Consider the following 20,712-nt stretch of genomic DNA (forward strand, 5'->3'; position numbering starts at 1 on the left):
TGGATGATGGATGGATGGATATATTATAGTATATAAAGTAAAAACAGCTACTAAGTCAAACTTATTATCCCAGTTGTTTAGAGGCCAAGCTGAACGCTTCCCAAACTCTAACAATCCACTTTATACATGATAAAATAGAATTTACAAAAAAAGGTTGAGAACATTATTTGACCTTTAATTCTTTAAGACGAGGCAGAATCAGAATCAGCACCTCACATAAACGAGGCTCCTTGGTGTGTGTGTGTGTGTGCACATCAGAGACAGAGACGCAGCGTATGAATTAAGTATGCGTAAGCATGCGCATGTGTAATTGCCATGGTCAGGGGGGCCATACATCTGTCTGCTAACTCACCTCTGATGATTTCAGTATCTCCAGCCAGAGGCCTTATGAAACCCTAATCAGTAATCACCGAGTCCACAGTAGCCGTGCAGATTGCCTCGGCAGCTCTGGGTGCATGCAGGCAAATTAAAACATAACTATGCTGATCATAAGTCACCTAGCTGACTGAGCCCGCTTGTCTTTTATGACACTTACCCCTGTGGACTTGGTGTCGACTGTGCCGAACAACAGCAAAGAAGAGAGGGACAGTTTTTAACATGAGCCTCCCGACGTCTCCTTAGCAGAATATGTTGAGCTCCGTGGAAGCAGCTGCAGTATTCTGCCATTTCTGTTTCTTACGTATTGCATTGTGGGAGGAAAGACGGTGGAGATGAACTGCCCTCATCTCTCGTCATCTACACTGTGTCCTCTTTAACCTTGTTAAACATCCGGGTGGCGTGGCGGTCTATTCTGTTGCCTACCAACATGGGGATCGCCGGTTCGAATCCCCGTGTTACCTCCGGCTTGGTCGAGCGTCCCCTCAGACACAATCGGCCGTGTCTGTGGGTGGGAAGCCGGATGTGGGTACGTGTCCTGGTCGCTGCACTAGCGCCGCCTCTGGTCGGTCGGGGCGCCAGTTCAGGGGGGAGGGGGAACTGGGGGGAATAGCGTGACCCTCCCACGTGCTACGTCCCCCTGGTGAAACTCCTCACCGTCAGGTGAAGAGAAGCAGCTGGCGACTCCACATGTATGGGAGGAGGCATGTGGTAGTCTGCAGCCCTCCCCGGATCGGCAAAGGGGGTGGAGCAGAGACCGGGATGGCTCGGAAGAGTGGGGTAACTGGATCGGCAAAGGGGGTGGAGCAGAGACCAGGACGGCTCGGAAGAGTGGGGTGATTGGCCAGATACAACTGGAGAGAAAAGGGGGGGGGGGTCCAAAAAAGAAAAAACTTTGTTAAATACCCTCTCACCCTCTCTGTCCAGAGAACGCTCTGCCTTGTCTGGTTTGACAAGACCTCTAACATACTTGCAAAGGTAAATCTCTTGTAAAAAAGGACCAGAAACAGGAGAACTGTGCTAACCTGATGCTGAAGGCTAGAAGACTCTTTTGCATGTATTAAAAATGAGAATAAAATTGCATATAACACTGTATATATATAGATCATTATTTGTTCTGCTCCATTGAAAAGGTGAATGAGGTCAGGTCGGGATGCACCGATACCAGTATCGGTTATCAGTCCAATCCTGTCCTCATGCTGTCCTCACGCTGACCTCATACTGTCCTCATGCTGTCCTCATGCTGACCTCATACTGTCCTCATACTGTCCTCATGCTGTCCTCATGCGGTCCTCGTGTACTCATGCTTGTACTTTTAAAACTACTCTGACACAACTGAACCCCGATACCTGAGTAGACAATTCCTGTGGAAATTGTGAAAAGTGAGAGGCGCCTCTTTTTTTGCCATTTGTAAGACAAGAGGAGGAGACGGAGCCAGACAGGCGACGCAGAGCGAGAAGCAGACGAACGCGGCAATGTGTCATTCATCCAATGACAAAGGACAAAGTTACAAGCGTGTGCAACTTGGATGCAGGGCCGCCCATAAGGGGGGGGCTTCTGGGCCCCAGCCGCTAGGGGGGGCCATGGAGGCCAGCAATAAATCAAGTTCATCCTAAATATAAGCAATGATAACGGCAATAGTTGCCATTAAGTGTGAACCGGCTCAACAGATGGACTTTAAAGACATTATAAAGGACTCTGCATCCAGCAAGACAAAGACGGCTGCATAAGAGGCAAAGATGAAGCCATAAGGTACAAAACTGCAATTCCTACAAAGAAATGTGTGGTGTAAGCTTAGCAGATCTTTGTGTGTGTGTGTGTGTGTGTGTGTGTGTGTGTGGGCCCTGTGATGGTCTGGCAGCCTGTCCAGGGTGTCTCCCCGCCTGCCACCCAGTGGCTGCTGGGATAGGCTCCAGCATCCCCGGGCAGGATAAGTGGTTTGGATGATGGATGGATGGATGTAGCAGAGGTAATGTGACACAGCAATGCAACCGTGTGGGAGTTGTTTTCATGCCCATTAGAGACCACCTCTGATGAAAACGAGGTTTTAGGGCGTCCGGGTAGCATAGCGGTCTATTCCATTGCCTATCAACATGGGGATGGATCACCAGTTCCAATCCCCATGTTGCCTCCGGCTTGGTCGGGCGCCCCTACAGACACAATTGTCCGACTCTGTGGGTGGGACGCCAGATGCGGGTAATATGTCCTGGTCACTGCACTAGCGCCTCCTCTGGTCAGCCGGGGCGCCTGTTCGGGAGGGAGGAGGAACATGATCCTCCCACGCGCTGCGTCCCCCCGGTGAAACTCCTCACTGTCAGGTGAAAAGAAGCAGCTGGCGACTCCACGTGTAAGGGAGGAGGCATGTGGTAGTCTGCAGCCCTCCCCAGGTCAGCAGAGGGGGTGGAGCAGAGACCGGGACGGGTCGGAAGAGTGGGGTAATTGACCGGGTACAATTGGGGAGAAATAAAAAACCATGTCTGGGGAGGGACTTGAAAATAAATCAATCAAATCAAAGTGTATAGTGGCCATGATCCTGTAGGTTAAACGGCCTAGTTAATACAGTACCAGTTAATACAGTACCAGTTAATACAGTACCAGTTAATACAGCCTATGCTTCCAAGCCCTGCAAAACCAACTGCCTTATCACCTGGCAACACTCAGTATGCATGCAGTGAAGCAGAAACCATGGCTGGCATGCAACCACACACACACACACACACACACACACACACACACACACAACACACACACACTGCAGCAGGTGAAAAACCTGCTCGGCCCCGCTCATGTCCCGCGCCTGGCACGGCTGCAGCTGTATGCTGCACTCAAACCTTCTGAATGTGGCCGTGAATGTTAGAATGTCAGCAACGTCCTCATGGTGTATATTTACCTGGTGTCCACTCTGTCATGTCCATCTGCCTCAGACATGCACGGAAGTAAGCCGCTAACGTCTATTTCAGCATCTCGGATATATTCTCTGCACCACTGCACTTCATCGCCTCTTGTTTTGCCTGTATAAGCCAGTCCTTGTGTGTATATGTGAAGATTGTTGTGTTGTTATCCTATGCTAAGGACACTGAGAGAGCCACGAAACCGCAGTCAATTTCCATGTGTGTGCAAACCTACCTGGCCAATAAACACCATGCTGACTCTGATACAGTCAGAAAGTGAGGAAAATCTGATGAAGATTTTTTTCCCCCTTTTTCTGCCCAGTTGTACCCGGCCAATTACCCCACTCTTCTGAGCCGTCCCGGTCTCTGCTCCACCCCCTCTGCTGATCCGGGGAGGGCTCCAGACTACCACATGCCTCCTCCCATACATGCGGAGTCACCACCCGCTTCTTTTCACCCGACAGTGAGGAGTTTCACCAGGGGGATGTAGCACATGGGAGCATCACGCTATTCCCCCCAGTTCCCCCTGCCCCCCGAACAGACGCCTCAAACGACCAGAGGAGGCGCTAGTGCAGCGACCAGGACACATACCCACATCCAGCTTCCCAACCGCAGACACGGCCAATTGTGTCTGTAGGGACGTCCGACCAAGGCGGAGGTAACATGGGGATTCGAACTGGCGATCACCGTGTTGGCAGGAAATGGAATAGACCGCCACGCCACCTGGACGCCCCTGTAATGGTATTATTAAGTACTTATATTGGTCCTCTGTGTTGCCAAGTACCCAAATGTAGGTACTCGTATTTGCACTTGGTGTAAAAAAAAAAAAAAGTGGTATCGGTGCATCCTTAAGGTATTGAAACAACAGTCAGAGGTGAGCCAAAATACTATAAGTTACTTTAATACCTCATATTGCTTAAGTGCACGGTCCCCCACCGCTGGCAGCGTGAATTAGCCCAATTAAAACGTAAGCCAAGTGATGAATCAGAGCTACTAATAAACCTACCAGCTAGACCTGGCACGCTGACTCTGACCTGACCTGTCTTTGTCGCACAGCATGAGAGCGCACACACCCACCCACACACACACACACACACACATTCTCGCAGGCCAAAAGCAATCCAAGTAGACATGACTCAGACAAAACAACATCAATAACACAGATAATCCCCTACCAAGAGAGCCAAAGCTGCAAGAACACGAGCGGCCGCCACAACAACAGGAAGACTGAAGTCTCCTGTACCGTCGGTGGCATGAAAATAAATCAATTATTTCCAGTAAATGGGACTCATTGTGTGATCAGTCACATAAAGCTTTGTTGTTGTGTATCTTCTGTGTGTGTGTGTAACAGCTTGAGCATGCAACATGTGAAAGAATGTCACATGTTAACATGGGACGTAACGCTGGATCATGACACAGAAGAAACACCTCTGCCTTCCAAAAGAAAAGCACAACAGCATAATAGCTGGCTGTGCAACACAATGGTGCCATTGAACCCCTGAGAAAGCTGCACCGGACTAGTAGGTGGATTTTTGTTGAACGCTTACCCAGGCTGGGGTCATTAGTTCACTGGACTGGGAAAGCAATTAAGGGAAAATTCCTTAATGGGCGTAATTTGAAAACAGGCCATCAAGACGATGTGTGAGAATATGTCGAATAAACCCATTTCACAGACGGAGCCTTGATACATGACATTGTGGGAAGGACCCCGGGCCTGTGTGTCCACGTCAGGAGGTTAATCGGTCCCATTTCAGGGCTCCCTCGATAAAAGATAGTCGCTCTGCAGCCCTAAGGGACTGTCCTCCAGTGGAGGGCAATATCCTGTGACGGCCTTCGCTCTGAAATCCAATTACCCCAATTCATTGATCCTAATCAATAGGGGGCCATTTCAGACAAATGGAACTAGAGTCACTCTGAGCTTGGCTTAATAACAACACCTCAAGGCTCACCTTTTGGAGTCGTCCTCTGTGTGTGTGTGTGTGTGTGTGTGTGTGTGATCTTGTGTAAGTGAGTCAAATGGATAGCTACAGGAGGAAACAGAGGTCACCACTGCCCCTGACAGAATGACATTCTCTCCCACCATCTGTCGACAAGGTTCTGGCATCTTGTTGGGGGTCCCTTAGTGGCCTGTCACATTTACTAGACAGAAACGTAACAGGAAGAGCAACAAAAAGACAGACGGGAAAGGAAGAGTCCAAATCCCAGCTTTTGGAGCTAGTGGTTAGCGCCGTCGCCTCGCAGCAAGATGGTCCTGGGTTCGAACCCCAGGCCATCCCAGGAGCTTGCATGTTCTCCCCGTGTCTGCATGGGTTTCTCCGGGTGCTCCGGTTTCCTCCCACCATCAAAAAGACATGCATGTTAGGGTTAATACTCCTGCCTGTGCCCTTGAGCAAGGCGATGGAAAGAAGAACTGGAGTTGGTCCCCGGGTGCTGCACGGCAGCTGCCCTCTGCCCCCAGCTACACAGCATGGACGGGTTAAATGCTGAGAGCAAGTCTCATTTGAGAGTATGTACTAAATGACTAATAAAGAGGATTCTATTATTTAAACTGATTCAGCTTTCTTGGATGCTTCAGTAGTTTCTCACTTTAATAGTTACTATCAGACAGGATTTCCCTGGGGATAAAAACACACTAAATAGCATTTTGTCTTCATCGTGGTAGCCGAAAAAGGAGATTAAGGCAACACGTAAGGCGATAGTAAGTTGTTGTACGTAACAAGCACAGAATAGCAGAATAAGCTCGATGACAATCTTCCCCACCACATGCTACGGCATCGATAGCTGCCTACGACCCTGCCAGGTTTTGTGAGGAAGAGGGGAAGGCGCTGAAGCAACAGGGCTGGTAACCCTTCCATTTCAACTGGGTATCTGGTATTCAGCGTGGTCAACGACCAATGCAGTTATCAGCATCACCATGGGCGTCAGTAAGTCTAACAAAATGATTACCTCCGGGGTTGCAGCTTGAACGAGTCTATCTTTGCAATAATCTCAAAAATAAGACCTTTGGATGCGGAATATCTAAAAAAAACGCCACACGGACTGCAGCAGTGAACATTAACGGCACTCGCAGAGCACGGTACGATGAATGATGAGAGGCTGAACATCAAGCTCACTAATATGTCTCCGTACAGCCTGCTCGGCCTGACAAACGATGTAGTATTTGACCACCCCCCAACACTCCCCACTACCCCATTTCAAAAACTCCAACACAATGAGTGATATGTTGCAAATGGGGTATGCTTCAGCCAGGTAGCATCACTAGAGAAAGTAAGAGGGTGTGTACTGCAGTGCATCGGCCCACATCTACTCAAATAATGGCGACTTATTCATGAAACAGGCCATTATCAATCACTGTACTATCTTGTGACCCGCTTAACAGGGAGGTGCGACTAATACGTAGCCACCTCCTGTAATGGCGGAGAAAGACCTGTCAACAGAGGCAATTAAGAGGATGTAAGTACCACAGTCTATCCACAAAGGGAAGGCATCGGGCCCCGGTTTTAACCACGTCCGAGAATGAGTTCCCGGTCAACATCACCAGTAGCAGGGGAGACGGGCGTCTTCCCACAGCTCAGAGACAGCGGTGGGTAGTTATTTCTAGCCGTGCGTCTCTGTCAGTCTCCCCCATTAGGGAGTGCTTATGCCGCTGGTCAGCCTACACCTTTTCTCTCCTTTGTCTCTTGCCATTTCGTAATGAGCCTCTCCAGGTGGATGGCCATCGAGATAGAGGCCAGAGGTTGAGCCGCTCACCCTCGATAATTGGCAGACTCACACTCTCATCCTTCAGCGGTGGATGGAACAAATGGAGCGAATGGTGCCGAACACTGCGTCACACATCCACTCATTTATAATGGGTGTTTACCGTGGGTTCGGTCTGTAATAAAAGCCTTTTACCAAGCGCCCCGGCCCACGCCAATACCTCCCTGATTTACGTGGTCTAGGCTGTCAGCTCAATCTTACTGCTTTCACACAGCTGACTAGAGCTAAACATGGAAACACAGATTCTACTCGATTTATCCATGTACAGGAGATGACAGGCCTGAAAAGAAGGAATCACATTAGCGTAACGGATGACAAAATATCTTGCTTGCCTTCTTCCCACGGTGCGTCCTGGTGCCATGTCTCCCCCAGGTGAATGATGCACAGACACCCAGCTACTCACATGATGGAAAAGAAAATGTGACTCATTAGACCAGGCACCCTTCTTCCATTGCTCCATGGTTCTGATGCTCACGTGGCCATTGTAGGTGCTTTCAGCAGTGGACAGGGGTCACCGTGGGCACTCTGACCGGGCTGTGGCTACACAGCCCCATACACAACAAGCTGTGATGCACTGTGTTCTGATCTGACACCTGTCTATCATGGCCAGCATTAACCTTTTCAGCAATTTGAGCTCCAGTAGCTCTTCCGTGGGATCAGACCAGACGGGCTAGGCTTTGCTCCCCATGTGCATCAGTGAGCCTTGGGCACCCATGACCGTCTCCAGTTCCCTGGTTGTCCTTCCTTGGACCATTTTTGGTAGGTACTGACCACTGCATACTGGGAACACCCCATAAGACCTGTCGTTTTGGAGATGCTGACCCAGTCGTCTAGCCATCACAATTTGGCCCTTGTCAGAGTCACTCAGATACTTATGCTTGCCCATTTTTCCAACACATCAACTTCAAGAAGTGACTGTTCACTTGCTGCCTAATATATCCCACCTCCTGACAGGTGCCACTGTAACGAGATAATGTTATTCCCTTCACCTGTCAGTGGTTTTAATGTTTTGGCTGATCGGTTTTGGCTGATGGGTGTATAATACGCCCTCACACAATGTAGGCATATCATAAAATCATACATTTACATCATTTATCACCGGCGAAATTTAAACCCCAAATTTGGAGAGGTTGTTCTTGGCTTGGCTTTCATGTGAACCTTTGGCTATTTGCATATCATTACAGCCCAGCATTTACACAACAGAAGGTAATATCAATTAAGTATTTCAACATTTCTTATCATGCGGCACAGGGGAAATTAAAATGGAGCACTTAAAGTGCCAGCTGAGACTTGTAAATTAGCCCGTTGAAGGATTCATAGGATACTTTACAACTCTGCAGCGGGGCTGGCTTCATCAGTGAGGAAAAGCAAAACAAACGTCATCCATGCATGAGGAGAAACCCCACAGGGACAGAAGAATACCTACTGCAACATTCAGACGCCACCTGCTGCTCTGCAAGCAACCAGCTTGAATAACCCTCTTCCTAAATTAACATAAACTACGGTAGGCAATGATACATACAAACCACAGAACATTTGCCCCATTTCATGTGGAAAGAAAAACAGATTTAACTTCATTTCTGCGACCTCACCAATTACATTACTCAGACCTCCCTTAAAAAGGGAAACACAAGTCATGCTGCATGCTCTCAAGAGACCGCAAAGACATACACAAGAGATCCTGTGTTACGGGGCTGGTTCAGATTTATTGACATAAAGTGGCGTGATTTACTTATTGGTACTAGTGTTATTGATGCAGGGATATTACTTTGGTCGGTTTGAGATCTGGCTGTTAATCCCTGCAGGAGGGCACAAAAATGAATAGCAGCATACAGGGACAGCTAAAATAACCTTTTTATCCATAATAAAACATGCAACCAAAAAAAAAAAAGCCTGTTAACAGCCACAAAACAGGCGTCTGGGTGGCGTAGCGGTCTATTCCGTTACCTACCAACACGGGGATCGTTGGTTCGAATCCCCGTGTTACCTCCGGCTTGGTCAGGCGTCCCTACAGACTCAATTGGCCGTGTCTGCGGGTGGGAAGCCGGATGTGGGTATGTGTCCTGGTCGCTACACTAGCGCCTCCTCTGGTCGGTTGGGGCGCCTGTTCAGGGGGGAGGGGGAACTTGGGGGAATAACGTGATCCTCCCATGTGCTACGCCCCCCTGGTGAAACACCTCACCATCAGGTGAAAAGAAGCAGCTGGTGACTCCACATGTATGGGAGGAGGCATGTGGTAGTCTACAGCCCTCCCCGGATCGGCAGAGGGGGTGGAGCAGCAACTGGGACGGCTCGGAAGAGTGGGGTAATTGGCTCGATACAATTGGGGAGAAGAAGGGGGGAAATCCCCCCCCCCCAAAAAATACTACAGCTTTTGCTTTTTAATGCCTGAGTCTCCTGTTCAACCACCCAACATCCTGCACTACTTCTTGAAGATGGCCGCTGTATTACCACAGTCACACTATGACCAATGTTATGTCTATGCATCAACAAAACCACTAGTGAGTAACCCACACCACATATGTCAATAAATCAAAACTAGCCCTTCAACGCACTATCCAGAAGAAGAGCGCACTATAAAGGACTTATCTCGTTTATAAGGCCATTAACTTAACCACACTAGTTCAATAAACCATCCACCTTGGTGGCCATCGTAGCTCCCACAGATTGATGACCAACATGTCCTTGGTTCTGAGATGATATGGAGCAATTTACCGCGCCTAATTGGACCCTTTTAGGATGAATGGAGGGTCACAGAGAAATAATGACTGCCTTTAATCTGCCACTCTTGGAAATCTACCACCACCGACTCCCCAAAGTCTGCAGCGAAGTGAAAGGGATAAAAATGACAGAGGCAAATCCTACACTCGCTTGACTGTGCCGCAGGGAGGATTGCACGTACACACTGATGAGCGCGCACATGTCGTGCTGAAAAGTACATCTTTCATGCCGCTTAATTTGCAAATAAAGAGCTAACAAGAAGGGAACAGGGACAGCAGGACACAAATGTGTGTGTGCCGAGGGAGCCAAGAAACTAAGCGTGCTTGCTAGAAGGCCCCGGGTGAAGAAAAACAATGGAAGTCTGCAGAAAAATACAAATTAAAAGGAAGAAAAACACTTGGGATGTGACTGACACTCAGCCCCGAATGAAATTCCAAGAACAACAGAGACGCGATTGTAAAAGTTCAGAGAAAGAAAAGCAACCATAATTGTTTGCCTGCATCCAATATATTTTCTGTAGGCCTCAGCCCTTTCAAAACAAGTCCTAAATAATTCAGCCAGGCTACAGATGAGAGCCCGATTTCAATTATGAGGAGCTGTTGCCAAATAAAAACCCGTCCGCTCTCACAAGGGCATTAATCCATTTGTCTTTTCACAGATGATAGCGGTAGTAACAGCTTGAAAAATAAAAACCCCTTTTGATCGTCGGAGTTGGCAGAGAAAACACTCTACAACTCAGCAAGTTGGGAAAAAAATAACTTTGCCATAAAAGTGATTTGGTTAAAGCCAAATCTTGAAACGGAGCGTGGTGGGGTTAGGTCTAGAACAGTTCAGAGAGCTCTCAGAAGAAGCAGTCTAATAATTTGTGGCACCACTCAAGAACATAAAACCATCAGGGATCAGTGAAATCTGGACCAGGAACGCAGAGTCTCTCCAACAGAGTAGCTGTAACCAGGGCCTGCTGGACGGTTAGGGAACCAGCCAGGCTCTCGGAGTAATTATGTTTACAAAATTATAGGGTCCCATCACACTCGACGGCCCACCAATAAACATGTTTTTCCATTTTGTCATGACAGACCGGGGCCTTCCTAATATAAAAGTCCCTCCGCTGGGCTGCTGAGACAACACAAAGCAGATGGACACAGGACTGCAAGTCCGACGGTTTAATCCCCGCAGGAGCCGGTCCCAGAAATGCACAGAGCAGGATCCCCTTGACGGTGGGGTGTGATAGGATAGGAGGGAGGGAGGGGGGGGGGGGGGGGAGGGGGAGGACAGCAGATGAGTGGGCCAAAGCTTCTCGCATCTTAAACAAGAAGCCGTCCATCAGCGGTTGAGACGGAGAGAAGTCACATTCCTGCAGCCCTGTAAGCAGAACCAAGCCAGGCTCTTTTCAAAAAACCCCAGACTCAGCAAAAGCCAACCCCCTCAGCCACACGCTATCACACACTTCATTTCCACACAAGTCTCTGCATCTGGGCGAATGAATACCTCATTTTCACAGGAATGTGATACCGCGGCCCAAACTTGACAGTATCGTTAGCATTCTTTGCCAACATAAAAGTGAAGCTAATGTGTATTTTAAGTGGAAAAGGCTATGTTTAGACTGGAGCAGCACGGTAGCGCAGTGGCTAGTGTGGTCACCTCACAGCAAGAAGGTCCTGGGGTTCGAGCCCCGGGGTAGCCCAACCTTGGGGGTCGTCCCGGGTCGTCCTCTGTGTGGAGTTTGCATGTTCTCCCCGTGTCCGCGTGGGTTTCCCCCGGTTTCCTCCCACGGTCCAAAGACATGAAGGTCAGGTGAATCGGCCGTACTACATTGTCCCTAGGTGTGAGTGTGTGTGTATCGGCCCTGTGATGGACTGGCGGCCTGTCCAGGGTGTCTCCCCGCCTGCCGCCCAATGACTGCTGGGAAAGGCTCCAGCATCCCCGCGACCCTGAGAGCAGGATAAGCGGCTTGGATAATGGATTGATGGATGTTTAGACTGCAGGCAAATCTGATTTGTTTCTCAAATTCAATCTTAAGGACCGACTGTCCATGTTTTTATTTGCAAGTGATCAGTTCAGATTTGTGTCCTCAGATACCATTAACCTATCTGCATCGGTCGCTGTGGCGGGGCTGTACGTACGCTAAGCAGAACCAAAACAGCAGGCTGCAGGCTACGAGGGATGAAGATGCACCTCCTCCCTCTTTACAACATAGTCAAGTCTAGTCACGGTGCAGATCTTCTCTGTTGTGCCCCACAGCATCAGCGATGGAGGACGTGGAGAACTGCCCCTATTAACTTGTTTTCTTTCTCCGTTTATTTCCCCATGTCATCACCATGCTCTGGATGTGACATCGATGCTTTGTGCCACATTGTGAGCGATGTAAAGGACGAACTGAAATCTGAGGACACACATCTAGAAATTAGATCCGCTTCGGATTTCAAACCGCCTATGAATGTGGGTGAAATCTGTCTGAACATATCCATAGAAACTGCTGACAAGCAGCAGGGTAGGCTTGTCTCACCTAAACCTGTACTTCTTGAAACGGATTTTCCAGCACTCAAAGGACAAAGTATGGGAGGGCGTCCGGGTGGCGTAGCGGTCTATTCTGCTGCCTACCAACACGGGATCGGCGGGTCGAATCCCCGTGTTACCTCCGGCTTGGCCGGGCGTCCCTACAGACACAATTGGCCATATCTGCGGATGGGAAGCCGGATGCGGGTATGTGTCCTGGTCGCTGGGCTAGCGCCTCCTGTGGTCGGTCGGGGCGCCTGTTCGGGGGGGAGGACTGAGGGGAATAGCGTGATCCTCCCACGCACTACGCCTCCCTGGTGAAACTCCTCACTGTCAGGTGAAAAGAAGCAGCTGGCGACTCCACATGCATGGGAGGAGGCATGTGGTAGTCCATCCAGCAGAGGGGGTGGAGCAGCGACCGGGACGGCTCGGAAGAGTGGGGTAACTGGCCGGGTACAATTGGGGAGAAAAAGGGGGGAAATCCACAAAAAGTAGCTATGAGCTATGGTTTTCAGTCAATCAAATGGAAGTTTTCCATTCGAGTTTTGACAAAATTCGTACATCTGTTTAAAACTGATGTGGGCCCAGACTGTGGTTGTACTCTAGTTTTAGTTGCACAGTCTTTAGTGATTTGATAAGGAAAATGTCGATATTCTCACGCTCTCGTGTTTTTCTCTGCCAGTATACCTCGGCATTGTCCGTTTGTAATTAATTGACTGACCTGCTAACCTCCAGGTAGTTAAACTGTTAGCCTCCCTGGCTTCAAGACGCAACATCCGACGTGTTGCCGAGCGACGGTGCTCTCATGACTTCATCAACTGAGCTCCACACATGTCGTGCTCCTCGACCTCCCACGTCGACACCACAAACTCCTGAGCTCCATCTGGAGGCGGCGTTAGACCGTGGCACACCTGACGCCCCCGAGGTCAGCCAAGCAGCAGTGGTCTTGCCCACCTTCCCCGGTCTGAACAGATGCCGGCTGATCGTCGTGAAGCAAAGGGGAGAGTGGACAACAGTTCTCCGACACTAACCGAGAGCTTGGTGGGACGTCAGCAAACCAGGGGCACCAAGACGTCGCTGCTGCTACTGGCAACTCGCGCCGGGCAATATATCGATATTATATCGACACCGTGATATAAGACTAGATATCATCTGGGATTTTCACGATTGTAATATCGTGATATTAGTGTTGTTTTTTTCCTGGTTTTAAAGGCTGCATTACAGTGAAGAGATGCAATTTGCTGAACATTAGACTGTTCTAGCTGTCATATTATTTGTCTCTAGCTGTTTGGACATCATATCCACATTACTAATGAGTGTTTATCAAAAATGTCAGTGTAAATATTTTGTTAGAGCACCAATAGTCATCCCCACAATATAGATATTACGGTATCCGGTAAAGAATATCGTGATATTTGATTTTGTCTACATCGCCCAGCCCTACTGGGAATATTAACTGGGTCCCACACCAACAGATGAAACACTCTCCGCTGTCCCGCATCTCACCTCTGAGATCAAGTCGGTTCCTATCTTGATAACCAAACACCGATCCAGTACATCATCTATAGATGCATTTTAAGTGGCCAAAAGATCAGTACAATTCGATTCAGCCCTTTCTCACAACAACACAATGTGATGCAACACAATGTGATGCAACACAATGTGATGCAATAGTGAAAACATTCCATCACCCGAACCGCTCATCCTGCTCTCAGGGTCACGAGGATGTGGGAGCCTATCCCAGCAGTCACTGGGCGGCAGGCGGGGACACACCCTGGACAGGCCACCAAGGCATCACAGGGCCAAGACACACACACACACACACACACCTAGGGAGAATTTAGTACAGCCATTTCACCTGACCTGCATGTCTTTGGACTGTAGGAGGACACCGGAGCCCCCGGAGAAAACCCACGCAGACACGGGGAGAACATGCAAACTGCACACAGAGGACGACCCCCAAGGCTGGACTAGCCCGGGGCTCGAACCCAGGACCTTCTTGCTGTGAGGCGACTGCGCTAACCACTGCGCCACCGTGCCACGCAATAGTGAAAACAGTTCCTTTTTAATGCTGCTAATGGTCTGCGACTGGCTGCGAGAAGAAACCCTAATAGGTATAGTACATCTATGCAACGGGGGAGGGGGAGAAGGATGGTGTTAACAAACATGATAATCAGGGAGTCCTGTCAAATCCAAAGTTTGGCCACACCAGGGATTTATAAATGTTTGGTGGTGCATCGTACATGTCCCCATCTTCGGTCAACATCTATAAACCAATGGGAAGAGGTAAACAATGAAAAGAGAGGGTGGAAACAGGGCGTCCGGGTGGCGTGACGGTCTATTCCGTTGCCTACCAACACGGGGATGGTTGGTTCGAATCCCCGTGTTACCTCCGGCTTGGTTGGGCATCCCTGCAGACACAGTTAGCCATGTCTGCGGGTGGGAAGCCGGATGTGGGTATGCATCCTGGTCGCTGCAGTAGCGCCTCCTCTGGTCAGTCGGGGCGCTTGTTCAGGGGGAAAGGGGGAACTGGGGGGAATAGCGTGACCCTCCCTATGTCCCCCTGGTGAAACTCCTCACTGTCAGGTGAAAAGAAGCGGCTGGCAACTCCACATGTATGGGAGGAGGCATGTGGTAGTCTGCAGCCCTCTCCAGATCGGCAGAGAGGGTGGAGCAGAGACCGGGACGGCTCGGAAGAGTGGGGTGATTGGCCAAGTACAATTGGAAGAAAAAGGGGGGAAAAAATCCCCCCCCAAAAGATAAAAAGAACAAAAAAAAAAAGGGCAGAAAGAGAGACAAGCATACTGAAGGAGATAACTGGAGAAAACACATAGTGTAAAAGCAGCAGTATGGCTATTATTAAATGCTAAAAAATAAAGGCTAAACGTATCATATCACGTATTACAATACACTAAATCCACATTTCCCTCTCAACGTTTGGCCGACACAAGCTGACTTGGTGCAGCCGTGTCTTAAACATTTAACCCGGCTCCTCCATTTCATCAGTGATTCATCACATCCATTAACACAAGATAACGGAGTTCAGCCTGGTCCCACACCACTTTTCTGTTTCCACCATCATTTACCTCCATTCTCACTTATTCTGTTGTGAATGCCATGCCCAAATTTCCTCTGACACCCTGCAGCTCCCCGCTGCCAACACGGGGAACCTCATGGCTCTTTATCGTCTCGCTGTACAGGGGCCATCTCAGAAATGTGGACAAATACAACTTTAAAAAAAAACCATCCAAAATCCACGGACAGGGGTTTTTCCCCAGCTCACCTGAGCCTCTCCTCCTCCATCTTCCTCAGCTTCATGTCCCGCTGCACCACCTTGAGGATGTGCTCCGCCTCAGCATCCGTCAGGCCCGACAGGTCCAGCTTACGGCCCATGCCTCCTTGCCTCGCCAGGGTGCACCGCTGCTGCTGGTCCCAGAGGGGAGGGAGAAGAGGAGGAGGCGAGGCACAGACACCGCTGCTCCGGGGGCCGGGGCTGGGAAAACCCTGGAAAGGAGGAGAGAGGAGTGAGGAATGTGTGAGAGTGTGTGTGTGTGTGTTCTTGTATCTCTGTCTTTTTGAGGACCAATCTGAGTTTTTAACCCTCAGATTGAGGACATTTCAGCCACTCCTCACTTCTTAAAGGGTCTCTTTAGGGTTAGTATTTGGGTTTAGGGTTAAGGTTAGGCATGTAGTCCTGATGGTTAAGGTTAGGGCTAAGGGCTAGGGAATGCATGTAGTCCTTTGTAAGGGGTTCTCACAAAGAGAGAAGTTCAAGAATGTGCGTTTGTGTGTGTATGGGGGGGGGGGCAGGGGGGCAGGGAAGACTTGCGCATCGCAAATCTACTGATTTGAGAAACAACCTGGACCAGATGTGGTGAGCGACACGACACCTCATCACAGGCTCAGGGATGTAAGACTTGACTTGACTCAGACCTGTATAGGCCAACTTGGGGGGGGGGGGGGGCTGACATTTGTTGTTTATCTCCGCTTCTGACACACGGAAGTGGCGAGCGAGGAAGGGGAAGGAGAGGATGCACGAGAAAACAGAGACGGAGGTGCGAGAGCAATTATGGAGGGGAAGGCACACCCAGTGGAGGGAGATGAGGTGAGGTCTATTGAACAATACACAGGCGTGATGGCAGGAAAAGGAGATGACGACAAAGAAGGAGAGAACAACATGTTATATCATGCTTCTCTAGCATACTGACCACTCAAAGCGCTTGTTTACAATGTGTGCCTCGCATTCACCCATTCACACACACATTCAGACGGTGCTTTTCTGAATGTAACGTCCACACAGGTTAGACGTGTACCGACGACGGGGAGAGCAGCGATGACTCATGAGGCCAGACGATAATGGCAATTCTCTTACCGGGCAAACAGTGACATCATCTGGGAGCCTCTCCTCCCCTCGCCTACATTACTCATTCCTGCAGTTCATCTGAGCATCCTTCTCAAATCGCTTTCTTGCCCGGAAAACCTCGGGGTCGATCAGAGGGATCGTTTTCACAAATCCTAAATAAAGCAAAACATTCACGTGTCCGTCGGGGAATAACGATGTCAAAGCTCGTAAAGTCGACGAAATGCTGTCGTGTGCAATACTTCACAGCTCATTATGTTTCTAATCACCCAAAAACAATCACGTAATTGTTTTCTTATTACCTCATCTTAACCTTATATCAACTATCACTGATTTTTCCAACATCTGAACACTGAATTAATCTACGATCCAGCGGTGCCGTATGAAGTTAAACAGATGTTCCCCCGGTGCTAAGTATCGTTTGTCCTCCTCCTCCGCAGGGTGAGATGTTTCAGCAGGCGTGCATAGCCTGGTCTGCTGGGCCACGCCATTAGCAGCGGGGGGAGAAAGACAGAATTTGTCACTTTCCCGTCTATTGCGGTGAGAAGCTGTGATACCTCTTCAGTTCCGGTGATCTGCCACCACACAGCGCCACTGCAGAACAATGCCACGGACAACACCTCCTCATTCTGCAACTGTGATAGCAGACCCTGTCCTCCCCAATCCCCATCCACAGACTCACGATCAGCTGTGGTCAAGCCTCATTCAACACGAAGAGAAGAGTTAAAATGTACCTTTTGTTTTCTTCCTCTGCTTGGTCACACACTGACTCGCATTCTGAGTGCTTGTAGCACGCTCCAGCTGGGCAAGAAGCCAATATCAGCATATACCATCTCTCAGTGCTGTTGTATTCGGATGAAATGTGGATGTTGTCAGAAAATGCTGTACAATTTTGCCGTCTAAATTGATCCGGGAGAGGTCTGAAATATGACCGAGTGTTATTTGAAAACCACCTTTGGTTGGATATCGTAGTTTACACCACCAAACAGCTCAATGTTGACGAGCCTCATTTGGATTCGTAGAAATGTTATTTTTCCACATGTCAACATATACACAAACCTGCAAATACGGACACACAAAAATCTACTGTATCAAAGCTAGGAGGCGCACACGGGTACATCCTGCTTCATCCTGACATATGTTTTTGCATCCATCCATCCATCCATTATCTGAACCGCTTGTCCTGCTCTCAGGGTGGCGGGGATGCTGGAGCCTACCCCAGCAGTCACTGGGCGGCAAGCGGGGAGACACCCTGGACAGGCCGCCAGGCCATCACAGGGCTAAAATGCAACTTGATTGATTGATTCATTGATTGGCTGGTTGATTGATTTATTTATTGATTGATTGATTGATTGATTGATTGATTGATTGATTGATTGATTGATTGATTGATTGATTGGGAGGAAGCACGTTGCAACTTTTTTGCAATTAGTGTAAATTTACTAAGCATCAGAGATTGGTTGTGCCCGTCATAAATGCTTACTTTTTGTAGCATTGCCACCTCTGACTACTCATCCTGATCTGGTCCTACAGTATCTTCAGCTCTGCCTCTGGGGTTCATCCAATAGGCCCTTCATACTGCAGCGGATCATGTCCAAGTTGCCTGAACCCTAAGCCTACTTACACACCCTCACAAACAATAAGCCATCGGGTATTGCGAAAACAAAGTCTCGGTATGTTGGAATTTTTACCCTTTCTTAACAGCCTCTTCTGCATGTTTCAACTCTTAATAGTTCAACCAGTGTTTAAGACTTTCCTTGTTGGCAACGACGTCGACAAGTGTATGTTCTTAGATAGTGGAAATTGCCCTTTTGTAGGTAGTATAGGTTGTCAAGCCCATCCTCTACAACTTCTTATCACTATTTCAGCTCCGTAACAGTTCTGTCAAATACTAAAACAAGCCTGCTGTCAAGCTAAAGAGATCTTTTCAAAGAGGAGGCATATCATATTGCAGACCCTAAGAACACGTACAGCTGTTCAGACCTTCATATTTGCCTTTGGCTCAGTCCTTCTTACTGTGCTAATGTATAGATGAAGTAAATGCACCATTATCTGTACAGCCTCGGGGGAAGGGAATTATTCAGGCCTTCTTTTTATAGCGAGCCGTGTCAAGGACAGAGACGGGGCATCATTCACGCCACTGAGTGCGTCTTCCTCTAAAGCAGGATCCATTCGGTGACTCAGATTTATAGGAAGCAGCAGCAGCCACTGCTCACACAGCAAATCCATTTTTCCCTTTTGAAATATTCCTAGTAACGCACACAAACACAAACACACAAAACCCAACCCAGCATGTACTTTCCACACAGTGCCAGTAATACACCCAAAACTCTAGCTAACACAAAGCACAGATAAGCTATCTCGCCGCATAATGCGGACAAATGTGTGTGGGTTATACAAACACAAAAGCTGTTCTCAAATAACGCCTATTGGAGATAGTGTCAGTGTTTCAATACTCTTGCTTCACACTGCCAGTTTGAGTCTTGTCAGGGAAAACATGTTGACAGCCAAACAAGACTTGAGCATCAGATTATATACCCAGTGCCCCTCATAAGACGTCATATAACATGATGTGCAGCACAATGTGAGGATTACTCTGTATCTACCAGCTCAAAGTGCAGCTCTAATACCAAGTCTATATCACACTTGCATAACACACGAGTTTGATACCGATTTGTCTTGATTGTGTAATTGTATGAGGTAACAAGGCTAACTCGCTCCGGATCTCTGGCGCTGTGTCCTGGTGCATGTGTAAAATGTTGGACAAATACAGTGATTCTGATTTTGACTAAGGCTTCTACAAAGAATCAAGAGGCAACCATAATAACTGGAATTAAATCTAGTACATCTTATCGCGGCGTCCCTTGTCCGAAGCCTATCCTCTTATTCGCACAATGCATCAAACGTCGTCTATAAGGCAGCCATGGGCTAATATATCATTTCTCCTGAGTTGAACAAACTGCAATTAAATCTAAACGTGACTTTGGTCATTACTGTCACGCTGGAACCGGCGACACAATGAAAGGTTACGATGCTAGCTGTCCATCAGAACAGACACACAGGTCACTCTGCTAACGTTTCCTATACGAGAGACAGGGCTGGGCGAGATGGCTGAAAACTACCACGATATCATGTTTCATTTCAGTCCATAATTATCGGTAATTCAGGTGATAATTACTGATAATTTCTACTGACCTACTTTTAATAAAGACCAGCATATGACAGGTTGAATTTAACCACTTTGTTTTGCATTCAACCACCTAACCTTGAATTTACCCCCCACGGTGTTTTGATATCGGTCAGACCTGGGGGGAGGCGGGGGGCAACAACAAAACTGCCATACTGGCGAGCTGGCCTGCTCCTTTTTAACCAACAATTTATTGACAGCGCAACCGAACAAGGCCTGTCACTTGGAGCACGCTCCAGTATCAAGGGATGTGATAGGCTGCTTATGAGCCGGGGGGAGCATGCGCTCTCATGGCGGTTGGCCCTTAACGCGCTGAAGCGGAGCTATCCAACAGTTTTCTTATTGCTGTTGATGAAGTGAGTACTGACGGTACATATTGCTATCATTTTGTTTTGTTTTGTTTTGTTTTTTAGTCGCCCAGGCCTTTTACGGAGACTATCACAGCAGCTTGTTTTCCCCCAAAGGACATGCACACCAACAATGTAAATCATCTCAACCCAGTATTTCATACAGTATACACACAAGGACGCCACATCGCCACACTGTCTGTCACATACAGAGCCACCTGGCGGTGCCACATACAGAGTCACCTGGCGGCGTCACATACAGAGTCACCTGGCGGTGTCACATAGTCACCCGGCGGTGCCACATACAGAGCCACCTGGCGGTGCCACATACAGAGCCACCTGATGGCGTCACACACAGTCACCTGGCGGTGCCACATACAGAGCCACCTGGTGGCGCCACACACAGAGCCACCTGGCAGCGCCACATACAGAGCCACCTGGCAGCATCACATACAGAGTCACCTGACGACATCACACACAGAGTCACCTGGCGGCGTCACACACAGAGCCACCTGGGGGCGCCACACACAGAGCCACCTGGCGGCGCCACACACAGAGCCACCTGGCGGCGCCACA

The 20,712-nt window shown here is 48.8% G+C and overlaps 1 protein-coding gene across 1 annotated transcript in view; it reads right to left on the reverse strand.

Moving 5' to 3' along the window:
* The window catches only part of myripb (myosin VIIA and Rab interacting protein b), a 176,020-nt gene extending 160,370 nt beyond the window's left edge, over positions 1–15,650 (reverse strand). Inside the window, exon 1 of the mRNA XM_056299755.1 lies at positions 15,526–15,650. Within this exon, the coding sequence (XP_056155730.1) occupies positions 15,526–15,635 (110 nt within the window). The 5' untranslated portion in view covers positions 15,636–15,650. The remainder of the gene's footprint in view (positions 1–15,525) is intronic.
* Positions 15,651–20,712: the final 5,062 nt, after the last annotated feature.

Source organism: Lampris incognitus, chromosome 19 (genome assembly GCF_029633865.1).
Source record: "Lampris incognitus isolate fLamInc1 chromosome 19, fLamInc1.hap2, whole genome shotgun sequence".
Taxonomy (NCBI): Eukaryota; Metazoa; Chordata; class Actinopteri; order Lampriformes; family Lampridae; genus Lampris; species Lampris incognitus.